This window comes from Primulina tabacum, chromosome 18 (assembly GCF_025594145.1).
Source record: "Primulina tabacum isolate GXHZ01 chromosome 18, ASM2559414v2, whole genome shotgun sequence".
NCBI classification, from domain to species: domain Eukaryota; kingdom Viridiplantae; phylum Streptophyta; class Magnoliopsida; order Lamiales; family Gesneriaceae; genus Primulina; species Primulina tabacum.
In genome coordinates, this window is record NC_134567.1 from 19,628,531 (window position 1) to 19,644,203 (window position 15,673).

The following is a 15,673-nucleotide window of genomic DNA, read 5'->3' on the forward strand; positions in this document are numbered from 1 at the left end:
GTTTAATTGTTGATTCAATTCAATAACTCTATGATCTATTTTCCCAAAATATTCATAAATCAATTGGTACACGGCTTAAATTTTATCTTTGCACAAAATTCATCATAAATATTTAGTTTATATAATATATAAATGTATCTTAGTGGTTATTAGTTCTTATGATGATCTATCTATGTTATAATATCAAGTAAGAAACCCTGGCTTAAAAATATCACTTTATGAAAATCTCAACACAACCATATATCCAATAGACCCAACTCAACAAAATCGAATCAAAACGCCTAAAAGATCAATAAAAAAATTTGGGCACATCACAAATTGGGTGACATTGATATATCACTGATGGTAACGAGAGCTTAAATTTTTATGATCTCGGTCAATTTGTAATTCTTATTTTTAAAGTAATATATCATAGATAAGGATATTTAAAACACGCTAAATTTCTTTTACGAAACACTATTTCTCTCAAATACATCTGTTTTATAAGAGAACAAAATATGAAAATAAATAACAAAAACTTAAACACATGTAATTCGATTAAAAAAAATTAATCCAATACATATAACATATATATTGATGCCCCTAAAATAATCGCTTGTCAAATCATTATAGTGTAGTATCTTTCATGGAAGTAAAACTAATGTATTCGGAATAATAAAAAAAGTAATAAAAAGGGATTTGCTCATGATTTTCACGTTGATTTTGGCAAAGCGCCATGGTATATATCACACAAACCATATATATTTATTTTATTAATTATTATTAAATAAGGTGTTAGCAATAAGTGGAGTTAAATGCAAAGTTGTGTGTGATGTTTGTTATCTATATTATTTTAATTTAATGTGGCAAGCCAACAATCATTTAGTAACAGCTCCGCCACAAAGCAATAGCTAGTAACTGCTAGTACTGTTATGGATCATTTACAAGAACCACTTTCATCTACCAAAGTTTTTTCAATTATTTACAGTTCTATTGATAACAGTGTCGACGATGTTTTTGATTAAAGATCCAATTATAATAAACATCTCTCTTAACGTACACTTTGTTGACAAATATGCTATAAGACATCAACTATGTGGTCAAATTTTACTCGTATTAAAGATTGAATTTGTTCGTTAAATTTGATCGTTCATTAATATTAGAGTTGGTTTTAATACAAAAGTTGTAGCTTAAAAACACTTGGATAAGTCTAATATTTTAAAGTCGCTTTTACAAAATAAAAAAAGAAGTGATTTTGAAGTTTGAATAAATGTGGAAAAACGCTTTGTTTTTATTTTAAAATAGAACTAGAAGTAGAAGCAACAAAATCATTCTAGCTTCTAAAAAAACACGTTTTAAGTATTTTTAAAACACTATTTTGTGACCAACAAATATTATTTTTTTTAGAAAAGCATTTTTCTTTCAAAAAAAAAAAGGTAAGTGCATTTAGTCCGTTGATTTCTTCAACTAAACACACTCTAAGTTATGTTTCAAATATCTAAATATTATCAATATGCGGGGACCTAAAACATAAAGGTGCATGTCTAATTAAGTGGTAAAATTTCAACACCATTTGAACTATATAAATTGGATATAAATCATCTACCACCAACTGTTATTATATTATATTAAATTAACTGAATGCGGTCGAATTAATTATATAACTCATTTAAACGTTTTATGTTTATAGCAGTATAAAATCGATGCTCGAAGACGACGTTAGAAAATATTAGGACATTGCAAATTATATATTTATATTTTTTTTCGTATTTAAAAAAAAAGGATATGCGTATATATAATTTTATGGTTATTATTATTTATACTATTTATTAAATAATAGCATCCAAAAATAATAATTAAGTTGGTGTCTGAGGTATTTTTGCAATATGCTTCGTCCGAAACACTCTCAATCGCATATCTGATTTTTCTTGTTTTCGTTTATTTTTTTGGAAAAAAATTTGCATATTTTTTTTGTGCACTGAATTGTCGGACTTCATTTTAAAGTAGTCACGTCCTCCGTAGAGAAAGGACATCGAAGCTTCAAATCCGAGACAAGAATGCGAAATCAAGAAAATTAGACGACCCAAAGTCAAAACTGGTTAGCAATTTTGTTCCATTTTTAAGCCTTCGTGTGTTCTCTTTGGGCAAGAGAAAATTTACGCGAAGACCGCAAACTTAAGAGGTCAAGAAAAGAGGTGAAGTTTGGACTTTTAGCTTATTTGGGTATTGTTTGTTTTCCGGATTTATTGCTGGAATTCTTTAATCCTGTTCTGATTTTGGTGTGATGAAGGGAAACGATTTGTAAGAGAGGAAAAGAGAGCGAACTTAAGCTTGTAAGGTTTTCGTTTGAAGGATGATTGTCTTCTTGTGATAAGATTATGAGTGTTGTATGAGATCAAACCGATTTAATGAATTTTGGTTCTTTCAAGTGTTATGTAATCTAAAATGCTATCACATGCGACTGGTTTTCTTTTTTCATGTGTGAAAAATATTTAGTGTCAATGCTGTAGAGGACTTTACACACTATGGTAAAAGTGGTAGGATAGGTGGTAGTTTTTCCTGCACAATTGTGGCTGAAGTGGGATATTATATATTTAGTTCCAGCTTAATGATCTTAGGTGGGAGATGCCTTTTTGTTGATTATATTACCTCTCGTAAGTCCGAGCTTTCAAGATTAGCAATTTAAACGTGCCATCAGAGCTAGGTCCTTTTAGCTTGCCTTTTTGTTGATTATATTACCTCTCGTAAGTCCGAGCTTTCAAGATTAGCAATTTAAACGTGCCATCAGAGCTAGGTCCTTTTAGCTGTGTGGTATCAACATGGTGTCAGAATTAGGAGGTAGAACCTGCCCCGTATATTTTATTAAATTGATCTTGCTTAATGCCAGATCAATATGCATTGGGTGTGCTTTGGATACGAAATTCTGAGTGCATGTTCTCCATTTTTTGGAATACACAGGGGTGTTAAAATTATGATTATACAATTATTGATTACTTCCATTAGCTCAAGCTTTTGGGACAAGCGGTATTAACACTTTATTATCTAACAAGGGACTCGTGAGAGTAATGCATTTGACCGCTCTACAATTACCTGTTGACATTTGCATTTTTCTTGAACCGCTTGCTCAAAAATGTTTTATTTCATCATGTAACTTCGCTTTTGCAGCACACGTTCCTGCAGTTTGGACCATATGCTTGAAATTAGATTCTGATTCACGTTTTCCTCAGGGGAGTGGAGTTGTGTTCTCGTTTCAGTTTGAAATATTAATAGAGGAGATTTTGGGGTTTAAAAATGGCAGATGCCAGTACTATGACTGATACTTCTACAGATGATGGTGCTGACGATCAGAATATGAGGGTAACCTCCAAAGCGCTTTTATACTGAGATATGCAAAAAAAAACTTTTTTTACTGTTGTTCTTTTATGGCACATGACAAAGAGATGTAGATAGGTTTTCTCCATAAATCCACGAGTTTTCATATTTCAAAATGGATCTTGGTAAAGTAAGAACAGTGGCTTGTTATCAAACTGACGAAGTAATTTGTTTCTTCCACAGTTTGAAAGCAATATTTTGTTGACATCCGTGGCTTCCAATGGCAATGATAAGTCCAGAGATCAAAAGGTTTTTGAATTCCTAATTGAATGCCCTTGTAGATAATTTAATTTAGATGTGCGATCTCAACTACCTCATGCAGAATTTACGGAGGCTTGCTCAAAATCGTGAAGCTGCAAGAAAAAGCCGCTTGAGAAAAAAGGTTAGATTTTTAGTAAGCGGATCATGTGCGTCTCATTTTTTGCTTCAAATGTTCCTTCTGTCTTATGTAGTTCTCTTCTATTACTAACCTCTGGTCACAAGCTGCATAACTGGGTTGTCTTCTTATAAAATTTTAAATTACAAGTGGTAAATGACTCCTGTCAGTAGTATGGTCGGATGTAATTACTTGGATTCCTGTGGCATTTTGGTATGTAATTTCCAGATTTGGTAGTCAGTTTGTACATATTAATGAACCAATATTTTGTCTGTTTAGCATCCTTTTGTTGCATTTTGATACAGCAGTTGGAATATTAAAAAGTTCAAGAGGGGGAAGATTAACATTTATATCATTAGTTTTAAATGCAATTCCGATATATTACATGTCTCTTTTTAGGGTGCCTAAAGGTATAGCGGAGTTGATGGAGAAGATTTCAAGAAACTTTTTATGGGATGGAGCGGATGGAAATGTACATAGCCACTTGATAGCGTGGGAACATGTGTGCAAACATAAGGAAAAAGGCGGATTGGGTGTTGGGAATATTATCTTGAGAAACAAGGTCATGTTGGGGAAGTGGTGGTGGAGATTTTATGCGGAAAATGGGACGATGTGGCAGAAAATCATTGTTAATATATATGGTTTACAAGAGAATGGGTGGGATGGGGGGTTGGCAAGAAACGTTACGTTCAGGTGCCCATGCAAGTTTATTTCCCGAATATACCCGACTTTTCAATAGCGCGTTTCAATTAAGGTGAGAGGAGGTAACAAGGTTAGATTTTGGGAAGACAGGTGGTGGGGGGATTATTCTTTTGAAGAACTTTTTTCCGGCATTATTTCAGTTATCAGCGGTTGATAATTTGCTTATTTTTCATGTTGTCCATTTTGATAATGCCACGTCTTCTCAATCATGGGATTTTCATTTTAGAAGAGTTGTCATAGATGAAGAGCTTTTTCAGTTGTCCGAGTTATTAGGTGTAGAGAACTAGGTTGATTGAAAGGGTAGATGATTTTCGTGTGTGGAGAGGGGATTCTTCTGGTATTTTCTCAGTCAAATCTTTCTTCGAGTCTCTTTTTCCCCATACTCATTTTCCCGTTTTTCTTCCTTTCCATCATATTTGGAAGGTTCTGGTTCCAAAAAAGATTCAGGTATTTTCTGGACAGCAACTCAGGGTAAGCTAACAACCTCGGAGATGATGCAAAAAAAGTGGCCCTCAATTGCTATGTGCCCAAATTGGTGTGTGTTGTGTAGAAATGAAATAGATACTTAGGATCATATTCTCATCCATTGTCCATTCACGACCGGATTGTGGGCTAGAGCTTTGCAAGAGCTTGGATTGGTTTGGATGATGTTGAAGTCAACGAGGGATTTATTCTCTATGGATTTAGGACAACTAACGGGTACGAGGGGAAGAATTTTTTGGCAAGTTGTGGTTCATTACATATGCTGGATAGTATGGCTGGAAAGAAATAGAAGAATTTTTTAGGATAAGAAATAAACTAGAGAACATTTATGGGAAAAAATCAAGATCAAAGTTGCTATGTTGATCGGCACTCATGATGACTTCAAGAATGTCTCGATATTAGATATATTTGCGAGATTGAGCTTATGTGTATCATTAATACAATCTTTATATTATGTACTTCATGATGAAAGTGGACCACTAGTCCCCTGATGTACTTAGTTCTTATCATATCATTAATAAAAAAACGTTTCTTATAAAAAAAAATTTGTTCTTCGTATTAGCATATGAGTGCCATTCTCTTCTGATGTAATATGATTGATATGTTTCACGTGTCGACTTTAACATTATCTTACATCTGTTTGTCTCTTTTTTCTTTATATTGGCATCTAGGCCTATGTTCAACAACTAGAGAGCAGCAGAATGAAATTGACGCAACTTGAGCAAGAGCTCCAGCGAGCTAGGCAGCAGGTTTTTCCTGTCTTCTTTTGTTCATTTTATAAATGTTTTCAGTTTTTCTAGGTCGCCTTTTTTTTACTTAGTGAATGAGTTTTCGTTTGTTGAAGGGGGTATTTATTTCAAGTTCAGGAGATCAAGCTCAATCAATTGGAGGAAACGGTGTGATTATCTCATATTGATCTCTGATGCTTAGGGAGGTGTTTCATTCAAATCTATCGAAGTGTTTTCTGCTAAATGCGTTCATGTTTCTGAAGAAGAAAAAGGAAATAACTCAAGAGGGTTGTATCATATTTTTTTAAAAGGGGTAGTGGGTATATCATCACTAAAAATGTGGAAAATGAGTATTGACATTGGAGAATGGTCAAAAGGTTTGAGATTATAAATACCAAAAGAAAAACAATTTAATCAAATCAACAAAGATATGGAATTCTATCACCTTTTGATTTAATAGATGGAGTGAAAAAAATGTGATCGCTTGCTCAGTGGCTGGATTCAGAACATATTAGATTGAATCTTTGTTCTGTGTTTTTTCTGTCTCATTCTTTGAGCAACTTTTAGTCTCGTGAAAATATTAATCTCATGTTTGTAGGTGCATTGACCTTTGATGTTGAATATGCACGGTGGCTGGAGGACCACAACCGGCGGATTAGTGAGCTTAGAGGTGCTGTCAATTCACATGCTGGTGATGGTGAACTTCGCATAATAGTGGAGGGAGTCACTACACAATATGATGGCATTTTTAGGTTAAAAGGGGATGCTGCAAAGACCGACGTCTTTCATATTTTGTCAGGCATGTGGAAAACACCTGCTGAAAGGTGTTTCCTTTGGCTTGGTGGTTTCCGTTCATCTGAACTTCTTAAGGTGTCACATCGATTTATTTTAGTTTTTTGCTTATCCCCCCCCCAGTTTCATCATTAAGCTGAATTTCATTTGTACTGAATCCCTCCTTGTAAATGCCTGGAGGTTTAATTCATTTTGATGTGTTTTCTTGACAAATATATAAATACATCTCCATTCAGTATTTGCTTAATACGTGGTTGGTAGGATATCTGTTTAGGGAAAGAATTGCCCTCTTCTCCTACCTTACTGTCTATGTGGAACATCAATTAAGAAGAGTAGCTGGACCATTGTCTGGTTTAGAAGATTTAGTTTGTATGTTACCATCTGCTGTATCTTTAATTAAAATGATAAGCATTTGGTTTTATACCATAACTATGTAGATTATCGTGCTTTATCACGAAAAATGAAATTTTAGCCATCTATGTTTGTTTATTTGCGGCTTTGGTCATCTAAGTTGTCAAATTTCAGTCTTAGTCCTATATTTTTCTTTTTCATCTGGAGTATTGACGTTAAACTGTACAAGTCAGTGTGACATTGATGTCAAATCAGCGTCACATCGAAAGAATGACTAAAATTTCAAAAAAAAAACGAATATACATTTACTTGAAAGCACAATTTTAAGAACATAAGAAGAAGAGTGTAAGAAGATAAAGTATGCCTGAATAGAAATGAGACAAATTAAGTCAGAACGCATAACACTCCTTTTCTCTACAAGATTCTAAATCAATGTAGCACAATTGACTCAAATCAGGAGGTTATAATTTTCTTGAATATATGTTACCTTTATTTTTTATATTTTGTTTTTGTCTTGTATGTGAACTGCGTGATAATGTGATATTCTATCAACATGTTTCATAAAGTTGAATGCCCTTCTCCATTTGTAGATTTTACTTATAGGTCGTTCTACATTATGAGTATTGGCCTTCCTGGTTGCAGCTACTTATAAATCATTTGGAACCATTAACTGAGCAGCAGTTATTGGCCATGAACAATTTGCAACAGTCTTCTCAACAGGCAGAAGATGCATTGTCACAGGGAATGGAGGCATTGCAGCAGTCCTTGGCAGAGACGTTAGCTGGTTCTCTCTGCCAATCGAGTTCATCCGGAAATGTTGCCAACTACATGGGTCAAATGGCCATGGCCATGGGAAAGTTGGGAACTCTCGAGGGCTTCATTCGTCAGGTCTGATTTGTTATCAAACTTCTACTGAGAACATTAAACCTTTATCATGGTGCATGCATGGCTATTGTTTTTGCAATCCTATTATGTAAATAGGGGAATGTGTAGGACAAAAATACAGTATAGTTTATAAAACCTATCTTTGGATCTACTTATATATTTGTTGACCCAACATAAAGTTTATCGCACTTTATGCGTGGATAATGAGGACGAAATTATTTAAATGACCAGTAAAATAAGTTTATTTAAATGACCAGCAAAATAAGTTAGTTATTTTGTTGTAGTCTTTGTGCAATATGCTTGTGAGGTGATAGTCTTCAACAGCTTAGCGTTTAAGCAATGTGATTGTTTGTTTCAGGCTGACAATTTGCGGCAACAAACTCTCCAACAAATGCATCGTATACTGACAACTCGCCAGTCAGCTCGTGCCCTCCTTGCTATTAGCGACTATTTCTCTCGGCTTAGAGCCCTTAGCTCTCTTTGGCTTGCTCGCCCTTGAGAGTAACATCGTTTTCTAATTGCTGCCATGTTACCAATACGCGGTGTTGGAATTTTCCGATGCAGTGTTCTTCAGTGAATTAATGTCGGGGACTGCTTTGTGCAACTCCGATGTGGTGTATGTGTAATTTCTAATTTGTTAGTTGTATTGATTGTTTTACAGTCTAGTTTGATATGAGTACAGAGGTCCTTTGAATGTATTCTCATTGGAAATGATGATTCAAATGTAATTTTGTGCTTGAATTTTGAATGAGAAGAAAAAAGGTGGCGTAAATGGCAGACTGATTATTAATATGTCTAGACTCCGGTATTTTGTGAAGTGGGTCATTTTGATAATGTTTTCTTTATACTGCAATCCATTTATATACTGGAAAAAAACATCTACATGTTTATTGGTTGAAGATCACAACTTGCCTTGCGTTAAAATCAAAGGCTATGGAAGAACCTCCACGGTAGGAACAAAATAAAGAGAGAATCTTCCGATGTTTTTGCAGGCCCTAATGTTTCCTAATGGAGACGAAAATTGAAATAAGGTTTACGCAAGAATAACATGGTTCATTCACATCGACCGTGCTCTTCTAATCACAAAATTAACAAATTTTGAATAACACCAAACAATATAGGACACCGTTAGATTCAAGAGAATGGATTCACAACTTACCACTTAAATCAAGCAAGTTGAAAACCACCGGACAGTTTCCTATACTCTTAGCCATCGCCGTCGCAGCCCAAACCTTCTGGTACTCCTCTCTGGAAGTTCTAAAAATGCAGACTTTTGTAATTGGGATTCACATACTTCACTCCATAATAATAAAAAGATGGCAAGTCACAGGCACATAAACTAAAAATATAATAATCACAACTACTGTTCATTCACGAACTAAGAAAACAAAGGAACACCTTGAAAAGAATTCTGAGACAATGCTAGACCACATTTGCCAAAGTTCGCTTGAATGCTATCTTTGATTGCTTTTGATAGATTGAATTTAGTGATTATAATGGGTTCATCCAACATAAGATCTTTATTAGGATCAAGAAACACCTCTATCAACATGTATCTATTCTTAAAACCCACCATGACGATCCACCTTCGCGCAAAAGGATAAATGTTAAACTTAAGATACAACTCAATAAGAACCCTTCGTAGATTTAGATTCCTCTTTGTGAGGCCACTTACTCCAATCACATTTAATTAACATGCAATTAAAAATTTATTATCAAAAGCAACGTAAAAAGATTTTAAAATATACCTAAAAACTCAGACAACAATTTATATAAAATAACTCTAAATAGGATCTCAACAAACTCAAATAGACACAAACGAGTGCCGGCCAAGCACAATTAGGCTAGGGTCAGTGCCCACTAGCATCGCTTTGGCAAGATTGGGCTAGGGTAGGTCGACGCCCATTTTCTGACAAATTCGGCAGACACGACGAGACAAAAAGGAAGGATATGGCTGGAATCGAGAGGCGACTGGAAAACGGTCGGGGATTGGGTTGTCTTCTTTCTATTTCTTTTTTTCTATTTATTGTAACTTATGTAAATTAAACACGGTTTTGTGTATATTAATAAGCGTTTGTTATTTTAGATCTAATATGTATTAATTTGGTTTAAATGCTCAATATTCAAAAATACATATTTTATCACATTTTTCTGATTTATTTTTGCATAAATAGTTATTTAATTTTAACGATTCAATAATTATTCTAAATTATGTCAATTACCAGATAATTAATTTTAGAGTCTTACACTCTTAGGCTACGTTTGGTTTGGAGGATAAAATAAACTAATGATTAGTATGTAAATGATAAAAGAAATGATTGTGATAGAAATGTAATATATAATGTAAAATTGTATTATGTTTGGTATGATTTTTAAGTGTGGGATAATTTTGATTTTTTTGATGAAATGACAAAATTGTCCTTTCTTTTTTTTTTCCTTCTTTACTCCGGCGGCGGCATCGGTGTGGTGGTCGGCGGTTCCGACGGTCGTCCAGCCGGCTGCGGCGGTGGTCGGCCGTCAGTAGGTGGCAGCCGGCCGGAGGTGGTCGACCGACGGCGACGATCGAACTGCGGCGTCTACGGTATTCCGGCGGTCGGCCGGCAGTAGGCGGCGGCGACGGTCGGCCGGCGGCGACGGCGGTCGGTCGTGGCGGTGAGTTTGGATATAAGAGAAGGGTAAAATTGGAAAAATAGAATGAATTAAGAGTTGGATAAATAATCTTAGGGGGTGAGGAGTGCTTATTTTATCACACCTTATACAACCTAATCATTCATAGGAGGGATTGAGTTGGTTAAATAAAAATCGTACCAAACGCTTGACTAGGTGGGTTTAACAATCATAAACCCACCTAATCCCATGAACCAAACGCCCCCTTAGATTAAACTTCCCTAGGCGGCGGCCTACCGCACAACCTAGACGGCCTCAGGGTGGTAGATCGAGGAAGTAGTGTAGGTAACAACAATTTTACCTGTTTTAACCGTGGCGGCGACGGTATTCTGGATTGTCCAAGATTTCAACGGGGATGGAAAATGATACCCTAGGGATGAGCCCATCCAAATCGAGCCCACACCGGATCATGGGCCCCGACCCATCCCTAGCCAAGGTAGAAGGCCCATGACAGACCTAGGTGTTCTCTTATAAATACCAAGTTTGAGTGTCCAACTCATTCATATTCACTATATTATTTTTATATGAAGGGCCTAAAACTCCTTTCTTGAAAATTTGCGGAAAATTAAAAATTTTCTTTTTAAAAGAACTTAAATGGCCTCATTCATAAAATCACTGGTGAATCAAGTTCAATATTTCAAAATATTGCAGCGGAAGAAAATTAAAGTTTTGCCAACAACAACGATTTAAAAATATCCAACGACTGATAAAATTGTTTGCGGAAAAAAGTTAACAACTGCTGCTCTGAGGTCCTCGGGTGCCACTACTGCCGACCTAAGCTGGCTCACTGGTCCCCGCCCTCGGCCCTGGCCTCATCAGTACCTACAACAATCAAGTCTAGTGAGCCTAAAGACTCAGCATGCATAATAACACAGGTAACGAGTAAAAATCTGAAAAATATGCATGAGTTAACATATCCTGTCCTGAGGCATACTGAAAATAATCTGTACTAAGCAATTATAATACGTGCATAACTGAACTGATAATCACAGTAAAAAATGTTTGCTCCTTGGAGCCTGTACTGAAATATCTTGTAAAATTTTCTGTTGAGATTATGTTTTACGCCTGTGGCCACTGCACTAAGCTGAACTGATCGGTAACTGGCTACCGGGGAGGCTGAAACTGAACTGAGCTGGCCGGTCACTGGCGACCGGGTGGTACCATACTGAACTGATCGGTCACTGGCGACCGTATAAAATAACACTCCCACATAGTGAATGAACCACAAGCCATATCGCATAAATCTCAAAAATAATCATTTTCTATTTAATGCACGTAAAATAATTAACTGGCATAATGAAAATGTTCCGTAATTTTACCAACTGGATTGGATTGGATCGTTCCCAGGCTCGCTGCAACCTAACTGTGCCATGAAAAATATGCAATAGCTTAAACTTGACCAACTACGCAATTTACGTTCAAAAGATACGACTATGACGCCTAATGACTTCGCATTTAATCATGACTCCGAGCCAACTTGAACCGACACTGAACCGACGTATAGTCATGATTAAAATACGCTGAAAAATCATAAAATAATGCTCCTAAAATGATAGGGTCAAAATCTAGGTGAAATGGAGGCCAAAACACGAAACGCTCTTTCGAGAGTCAATTTGGCACATTGCACCGTAAATTCTCGTACGACCTCAAAAATGATCAAAATGACGAACGGTCAAAAACATGACCTTCCTAACTCAATGAGGCACTGTCCAGTCCAAGGCCATGGGCTAAAAGCCAACCAAGAACTCGAACGAGCCTCTGAACCGACACAGCAACTTGCTGTAATTTCCAGCAGCTGCGCAACTACAAGACTTGCGTTGGTTTCGAGACTATCGGCCATTAGGGGAGTGAACCACCGACCAGAGACTCTTAACAACATCCCAAGGAATGATTTGAACCATGGCTAAGGGCCCTAGGCCAGCCACAATCCGCATCACACCATAACTCAACCGAAGGGTCCAACCGAGAGCAACGTGCATGCGTGTGTAGTGTTTATGCTATGATCGATGTCTCGTGTCGTTCCAATGGCCATTTGATTGACCATGGCACGATCTAGACATCTAGGAGCATGATATGAACCGTGGCTAAGGGCCATAGGCCAACCAAGATCCATACCAAGCAAACACAAACCGAAACCAAAAGCTGTCCAACCGAAGTAGCCGAAGGGGTATAGGGGCTGTTGTGATGTTTTGATTAAAAACCGATGAACCATGGACCAAGCCACCAAAAGGGCAACTTAGTCACGTCTTAGAATTGCTAGGGAAGTGATCCAACCATGGCTATAGGCCCTTGGGGCAGCCAAGATCAGATCCTTCCTCCATGACAAGAAACTGAATTTTTCGAACAACATTTCTGCACCTATGGGGAGGTTGCTGTCATTCTGAATTTCCAGCAAGCATGGGGCTGGTTTGAATGGACCAACATGGTCCTAATGCATCCTAATACATGTATATAAGCCGCCTTGGAAGCCTGGAGTCGATCCAATACCTGAAACTCACAAAACAAAAGAAACCGTGAAGCTTGCCAAGGAATTCGAAAATTCTGCATGTGTGGTTTCAAAATGTTTTGACATGGATCTCGATTTTTACTTGAATAAACATGATCATGTACTGAAAAATAAATGATAATATGACTTGATTGAGGTTTGAAAGAAATCTAGACATGCCTGGTTTTGTTTCGAAAGAAAACGAACGAAACAACGACGACGCGGCACGGAGGAGGTGGAGCGCTTCTCTTTTCTACCTTACCTTGCTCTCGATTTTTCTCTCTTCTTTTTGGCTAGGTACCTCACGATTTTTCTACTGAAAATGAGTGTGAATTCACTCTGAATTTTCGAAAAGGAGAGGGGGGAAAAATGGTTATGAGGGGTGAGGAGAAGGGTGCACAATATAAGGAAGAATCAAGACCAAGTCCACTCCCCTTTGAATTTTAAATTTTGAATTGATATCAAATGAGTTGGTGGATGCTTCTAGGAGGTAGTGGCCGAAATTTTGCTTATTTTCTAGTCTAGGATATGTCCATTAATTAATTAAATTGTGCTCCCAAAAATCCTAGAATTATCCTACTAATTACATGCAAAGAATTGGTCAAAGTTGATGAGTTGGAAAATGAATCTTCTAGCACTAAGGGTGGCCGAAAAATGCATGATAAAATAAAGGGAAATGTTGATTATCTAGTCAACTAATAATCCTTGAAAGCCTTACTAATCCTTTAAATAATTTTAGTGAGCTAACCCCTTAATTAAATAACTTAAATGAGTTCGTTTCTTAATCACCTCAAATAATTAAATTAAATCCTCAAACCTCCCTTTCTAACTTAAGTGAACTTGGTTGCTAGCTAAATTAACTTCTGGAAATATTTCTCGAATCTTAAATTCTATCTCAAAACTCCAACTCAGGTCCGGCCTCACTGAAATAACTGAAATGCTAAAGATCAAACTACTGAACTGAAATAATAAAATAATTAACTTCAAACAAATGCATTTAAAATAATCATGCAATGAAGTCAATTAAATTTAAAAATCTAGAATTATGCATGGCTTATACGTCTACTGATATACGGGTTCTACAATCCTTCCCCCCTTAAATAAATTTCGTCCTCGAAATTAGAACTCACCGAATAACTCAGGGTATCGACTTCTCATCTCCGGCTCAGACTCCCACGTAGCTTCCTCCTCTGAATGGTTGAGCCATTTGACTTTGACTCGCTTAACGAGCTTGTTCCGAAGTTTCTTCTCCTGTCTGTCTAGGATCTGCACGGGTCTCTCCTCATAAGATAAGTTCGGAGTAAGCTGCAACGGCTCGAAATTCAGCACATGCGAAGGATTTGCCATATACTTCCTCAGCATGGAGACGTGAAAGACATTGTGTACTCCGGCCAGATTCGGCGGAAGAGCCACACGATACGCTAGCGTCCCAACTCTGTCGAGGATCTCAAACGGTCCAATGAATCTCGGACTGAGCTTCCCTTTCTTGCCAAATCTCATGACACCCTTCATAGGTGCCACTTTCACGAAGACATGATCGCCCACTGCAAACTCTAACTCTCTCCTCCGCTGATCGGCATAACTCTTCTGTCGACTCTGAGCAGTCCTCATTCTATCACGGATCTTGACTACTACATCTGCTGCCTGCTGAACAATCTCTGGACCGAACTCTGCTCTCTCTCCTACTTCATCCCAATGAACAGGAGATCTACACTTGCGGCCATACAGCGCCTCATACGGAGCCATACCTATAGACGATTGGAAACTGTTGTTATAGGTGAACTCTACCAATGGTAAGTTCGACTCCTACCTCCCAGAGAAATCAATGACGCAAGCCCGGAGAAGATCCTCTAAGATCTGAATAACTCGCTCCGACTGTCCATCTGTCTGCGGATGGAAAGCTGTGCTAAACAGCAACTTCGTACCCAAAGTCGAATGCAAACTCTTCCAAAACGAGGAAGTGAATCTGGGATCTCTGTCGGATACGATAGAAACTGGAATACCGTGGAGTCGGACTATCTCTCGGATATACAGCTCTGCATACTGAACCATGGTGAAAGTCGTCTTAATAGGCAAGAAGTGCGCTGATTTGGTAAGACGATCTACAATCACCCAGATAGCATTCGATCCTCTGGCTGACCTCGGCAATCCGGTCACAAAGTCCATGGTAATGTTCTCCCACTTCCACTCGGGAATAGGAAGAGGCTTGAGCAAACCTGCTGGTCTCTGATGCTCGGTCTTCACTAACTGGCAAGTCAGGCACTTGGATACAAAACGCCTGATGTCCTTCTTCATTCCTGGCCACCAATACAATAGCTGCAGATCTTTGTACATCTTCGTACTCCCAGGGTGAATGGAGTACGGGGACGTATGGGCCTCTGATAAGATGTCTGCTCGGATAGAATCACTGCTAGGAACCCATATCCTATCTCGGTATCTCACAATACCGTCGCTGACTGTATACAAAACACTGCCCTTGGCTTCATCTCTCTTCTTCCACTGTGCCAATTGCTCATCTGCTGCCTGACCGCTGCAAATACGGTCAAAAAGGGAAGACTGAATGGTCAAGGTAGATAAACGAGGAACTCTACCTCGCGGATAAGTCTCAAGATCAAACCTCTGCATCTCAATCTGAAGAGGTTTCTGCATCGTCAAATGAGCCATCACTGCGACTTTCCTGCTCAAAGCATCCGCAACTACATTAGCTTTACCCGGGTGGTAGCTAATGTCACAATCGTAGTCTTTCACAAGCTCCAACCAACGCCTCTGACGCATGTTCAGCTCCTTCTGCGTAAAGAAATACTTGAGGCTTTTGTGGTCGGTAAAGATCTGACACTTCTCTCCATACAGATA

General features: G+C 37.6%; 1 protein-coding gene and 2 long non-coding RNA genes across 10 annotated transcripts in view; 1 reads left to right on the forward strand and 2 right to left on the reverse strand.

Moving 5' to 3' along the window:
• The first annotated feature begins 1,876 nt into the window (after positions 1-1,876).
• Positions 1,877-8,460, forward strand: LOC142533740 (transcription factor TGA2.3-like). Of its 7 annotated transcripts, none has more exons than XM_075640618.1 (10): positions 1,877-2,174; positions 2,270-2,312; positions 3,145-3,336; positions 3,535-3,600; positions 3,674-3,733; positions 5,584-5,661; positions 5,757-5,808; positions 6,239-6,510; positions 7,426-7,671; positions 8,027-8,460. In XM_075640618.1, the coding sequence occupies exons 3-10, from the start codon at positions 3,271-3,273 to the stop codon at positions 8,165-8,167; spliced, it is 981 nt and encodes a 326-aa protein (XP_075496733.1). In that variant the 5' UTR covers positions 1,877-2,174; positions 2,270-2,312; positions 3,145-3,270; the 3' UTR covers positions 8,168-8,460. The 7 variants fall into 7 exon arrangements, with proteins under 7 accessions (XP_075496733.1, XP_075496735.1, XP_075496731.1 ...); XM_075640620.1 differs by having other exon boundaries at positions 3,207-3,336; XM_075640616.1 differs by having other exon boundaries at positions 1,877-2,312; positions 3,207-3,336.
• Positions 2,384-3,138, reverse strand: LOC142533744 (uncharacterized). The gene is made up of 2 exons (XR_012816798.1): positions 2,719-3,138; positions 2,384-2,628 (listed from the first exon to the last, which is right to left on the reverse strand). It is a non-coding gene; the product is annotated as an uncharacterized LOC142533744 (long non-coding RNA).
• Positions 8,461-8,791: 331 nt separating the features above from the next.
• The window catches only part of LOC142533743 (uncharacterized), a 94,301-nt gene continuing 87,419 nt past the window's right edge, over positions 8,792-15,673 (reverse strand). Inside the window, exons 2-3 of one of the 2 annotated variants that reach the window (XR_012816797.1) lie at positions 9,417-9,451; positions 8,792-8,925 (exon numbers count right to left, since the gene is read on the reverse strand). This is a non-coding gene — a long non-coding RNA (uncharacterized LOC142533743). Of the gene's footprint in view, positions 8,926-9,353; positions 9,452-15,673 lie in introns of those variants that run through there. The other variant, XR_012816796.1, reaches the window with a different exon arrangement.